Below are 4,527 nucleotides of genomic sequence, written 5' to 3'. Positions count from 1 at the left end.
TTGTTTAGTATTGACCAGTTTAGCTCCAGGCTAGCACTATTATATTGATAATAAAGGTGATGAAGTATATAGGTCGGATTCATCCTCTTTATCCAACCTTTATTTATTCTTTTTTAACCATTCTATTGGCTCTTAATATTTAATTTTTCTGTAAAAAATTCATCCGCAAATTTGTATCCTTCTCTTTTCTTTTCTAATCCTTCATTTTTCTTTCCTAGCAGATATTTCTCCCCTCATATTATCCATCTCTACTAGAAGATATTCCTCCCATTATATTATCCTTCTCTACTAGGAGATATTCCTCCCGTCCTATAATCCATCTTTACCAGAAGATATTCCTCCCATCATATTATCCATCTCTACTAGAAGATATTCCTCCCATTATATTATCCATCTTTACTAGAAAATGCTCCTCCCATCATGTTATCCATCTCTACTAGAAGATATTCCTCCCATCATATTATCCATCTCTGCTAGAAGATATTCCTCCCATCATATTATCCATCTCTGCTAGAAGATATTCCCCCATCATATTATCCATCTCTACTAGAAGATATTCCTCCCATTATATTATCCATCTTTACTAGAAGATGCTCCTCCCATCATATTTTACATCAAATGAAATTCAAGGTTACCCAGGCCGCGCATCTCTTATTGGTGATGTGCCTGAATTCAGGCATACCGCCACCAATCTTTGACCTCTGGCAAAATTGTGTGTGATACTGGTATCCTGCCGCTAAACCATACTTGCAGGGTGCTCATCTTCTTTCCTACATATACAGTGTACTCGTCCTCATTCATATATGAACAGGGTGTTCATATACAGTTATACTTATCCTCATCCATATATTAATAGTGTGCTAATATTCATCCATAAATAATCAGGGTACTCATCTTTATACATAGATATACATGGTGCTCATTATCATCCACACGTAAATATACAGGGTACTCATCCTCATCCATATATTAATTGTGTGCTCATCTTTATCTATATATAAACAGTGTACTCATCTTTAAATTGAATATACATGGTACTCATCCTCATTAAGCTTTATATAAGGTGTTCATTCTTATCTATCCACATACAGGGTACTCATCCTCATCCATTCTTATTCTTCAGGGCCCGGCGTTGCCCGTGGAAAAAAAATGTTTTTTGAAGAAAAATAAGCGAATCTTAAAGGAAAGCAAAAATCGAATTTCGTATAGCCTATGTCACCCCCAGGCTACCCATGGGTTCCCTCAAAATAAATCAGCCCGTTAGGTCCAGCCGTTTGACCGGATATATAGGGAACATATACACGAATGTCTTGTTTTATTGTATAAAAGATACATGTCAATCACTAATCAATAATCATCGTCCATTTATATAAAGGTTACTCATCCTTATCTTCATAGAATATATCTCCATATATTTATATGGATATGGAGTTCATCCTACATTGATAAATAAGGTGCTCATTTAAACGAAAGATCTCTAAAATAACAGATGTCCTCTCTTTCCTTACTTTTATTTATTTTTTCTTATAATGCGTAAACGGGATGGTTTACTTATAAACCCGTAATTACAGGATGGTTAGGATGAATAGAAATATTAAATCTATCAAATCGAAATACCGGCAGTAATAATGAGATGTATGATGACTGTAGAGAGAAGGATGAGAAGGATGAGGATGCATGATGAGTTTAAGATAGATACTAGATGAAACACGATTAAACTCTCTCCTGATCAAATCTGTCGTATAGCTAAGTAAATTCAACCCTTGGAAAAGGAATTTAACCAGGCAGGGGTAATTATTTGAAGCTGATCGAGTAACTCCAGATCTAAAACATGATATCCGTCCCGGAGCAAGGACAACCTTGAAGGTTTAAGACTGAGTTTTCATTATCTTGTAATGAGAGAAGGTTGAAATAATCAGATAAATCTCCTGTATTAGAGAATGATTTATCACGAAAGGAGTTTACACGGAATGAGTTCTAGCGTAACAAAGAATACTTTTATTTGTTTTTGGTTCATTAATCCTAACTTTAAATCATTTTACCAAGAACTTCAAATATATCATATAAATACAACTCTGATACTACTAGTCCAGAACAAGATTAAAACCAAAATATAGAAAAAAAGAACAACGAGATATTTACAAAGTTTGATAGAGTAGGACAGGTTTGTAACGCAAGATACGGTAAACCTTTATCCATATTTTTTAGGATAAGATAAGAGATGAGTTTACATTAGAATAAAGAAATTGAGTCTTTGCCACAAACTAAAATTTTCTAATCCCTATATATTTGCAACCTGATTGTGTAATCCTTGGATATTTTAAAATTAGACAATTTGATCTCACAGAGATCATATTTTGAAGTGTCAAACCTCTGCAACATCGGGTTGCAAAGATATAGGGACATAGAGAATAGAATATATATTAGAGGGGAATTTAAAGAATCTCTTGGTATGAATTTTTTCAGTCCCTTTCAGCCTGAAAGGGAGTTCAAAGTGTACAAATCATGTAAATGTTCACAAATTATATGCAGTAGAGTACATTAATACAGTATGTTCCCTAGACTATTCATTTCAATTTCGAATTTTTTAAACTGTTAAATAAACTTTATAATGAATTAGGTGAATAAAAACATCATTTGATTTATAATTATAACGGAAAATCATCGTTTGTAAAGTGGAAGGCATAGAGTCTATGTGAAATGATCATTGGTCAATTATGAAACCAGCCTATTTCATAATTTGGTTTTCTTTTAATATTAATTTTAGATTTTCTATAAAATGATATTCCAGGGCCCAAAAGATTATATAGCATAAATATGTGAAGTACACCTGCAGTATGGAAACAGTACAACAAAATGGCCGTTTTACACTTTTTTCTAGTAAGTTCCCATCTAATATATATTCTATTCTCTATGTATAGGGATTAATGATTTTGACTTTAAATAAAGATGAATTCTATTAGACAGTGGTAGGTTAGACCGTACCAGAATGGCTATGGATGAATTTAACTAATGATTAGTTAAAACAAGGATGAATGAGTTTATTTAAGGATTATTTAAGACAGGAATGACCATTAATGAGTTATTCTAAGTATTACTTAAGACAGGGCCGATGACCATAGATGAGTAAATTCAAGGATTAGTGAAGATAGAGAAGACCATGGATGAGTGGAACAAAAAGTAAATTCTTCTCTGTATTATGTGTTTTTGCTTACGAAACTTCTGAAGCATGAAGAAGTTAAAAACCTTAACTCTCTTCTTATCCCTAGCGGACTGGATAAACATCTAAAGATGCAACTTTTTTGATTGGTTTAAATCAGATATTCCACTTCAGGTTATTCAAAGATATCAAAATTATCAGATAAAAAAATCACGAAATATGTTTTGTGGCAAAGTTTTTGGTACATCTTCTTTGTTCACCTCTATCATTGGTTCAAGAATATCCAGGTTGTATATTCACTGTTTAGTTCTATCTTAGGTTCAAGTATATCCATGTTGTATTCATTATTCAGTTCTATCTTAGGTTCAAGTATATTCATGTTGTATTCATTGTTCAGTTCTATCTTAGGTTCAAGTATATTCAGGTTGTATTCACTGTTCAGTTCTATCTTAGGTTCAAGTATATTCATGTTGTATTCACTGTTCAGTTCTATCTTAGGTTCAAGTATATTCATGTTGTATTCACTGTTCAGTTCTATCTTAGGTTCAAGTATATCCATGTTGTATTCATTATTCAGTTCTATCTTAGGTTCAAGTATATTCATGTTGTATTCATTATTTAGTTCTATCTTAGATTCAAGTATATCCAGTTTCATGTTGTATTCATTGTTCAGTTCCATCTTAGATTCAAGTATATCCATGTTGTATTCATTGTTCAGATCTATCTTAGGTTCAAGTATATCCATCTTGTATTCATTTTTCAGTTCTATTTGAGGTTAAAATATATCCATGTTGTATTCACTGTTCAGTTCCATCTTAGATTCAAGTATATCCAGGTTGTATTCATCGTTCAGTTCTATGTTAAGTTCAAGTATATCCATGCTGTATTCATTGTTCAGTTCTATTTGAGGTTAAAATACATCCATGTTATGTTTATTGTTCTGTTCTATCCTAGGTTCAGGTATTTCCAGGTTGTGTTCGTTTATAGTTCTAATAAGCTCCAGGTTCCTCTATCCTTGGTACCGGTAGCTTATTAAATTTTATCACCTCTAATGATGGCATAGGTTGGAGGAATCCTCAGAGGAAAACAATTAGTATAGTTTACAGTCCTGGATATTGTTGGAACAAGATCTAAATTGAATATTCTGCACTAACAGACCTACACTGGAGGAACGAAGAACATGTGTATCCTCCACCCTCGTTAATTATCCCTGTGATCCAGGTCTGACAGGGAACTGCTGCGGGACGGAGCTCCCCGCCCTTGTTTCCATATTTCTGATGTTTCCTCAGATTAGATTTCAATCAACTGTACCTGGAGATGTCCAAAACCGGCAGGAGCATTCACAACCTTAATCATCCCACGTCAAT

The 4,527-nt window shown here is 33.4% G+C and overlaps 1 protein-coding gene across 1 annotated transcript; it reads right to left on the bottom strand.

Moving 5' to 3' along the window:
• Nucleotides 1–3,425: 3,425 nt before the first annotated feature.
• Nucleotides 3,426–3,905, bottom strand: LOC111695572 (uncharacterized). The gene has a single exon (XM_023464940.1). It carries the CDS (start codon nucleotides 3,903–3,905, stop codon nucleotides 3,426–3,428), a length of 480 nt encoding a protein of 159 aa, XP_023320708.1.
• Between the last annotated feature and the right edge of the window lie 622 nt (nucleotides 3,906–4,527).

Source organism: Eurytemora carolleeae, unplaced genomic scaffold, assembly GCF_000591075.1.
Source record: "Eurytemora carolleeae unplaced genomic scaffold, Eaff_2.0 scaffold231, whole genome shotgun sequence".
In the NCBI taxonomy this organism is placed as follows: domain Eukaryota; kingdom Metazoa; phylum Arthropoda; class Copepoda; order Calanoida; family Temoridae; genus Eurytemora; species Eurytemora carolleeae.
This window is presented reverse-complemented; position numbering and strand designations above follow the sequence as displayed.

Excerpts from the sequence above, each read along its gene's own strand:
- LOC111695572 (XM_023464940.1), bottom strand. The coding sequence starts at position 3,905 with ATGGATATACTTGAACCTAAGATAGATCTGAACAATGAATACAACATG.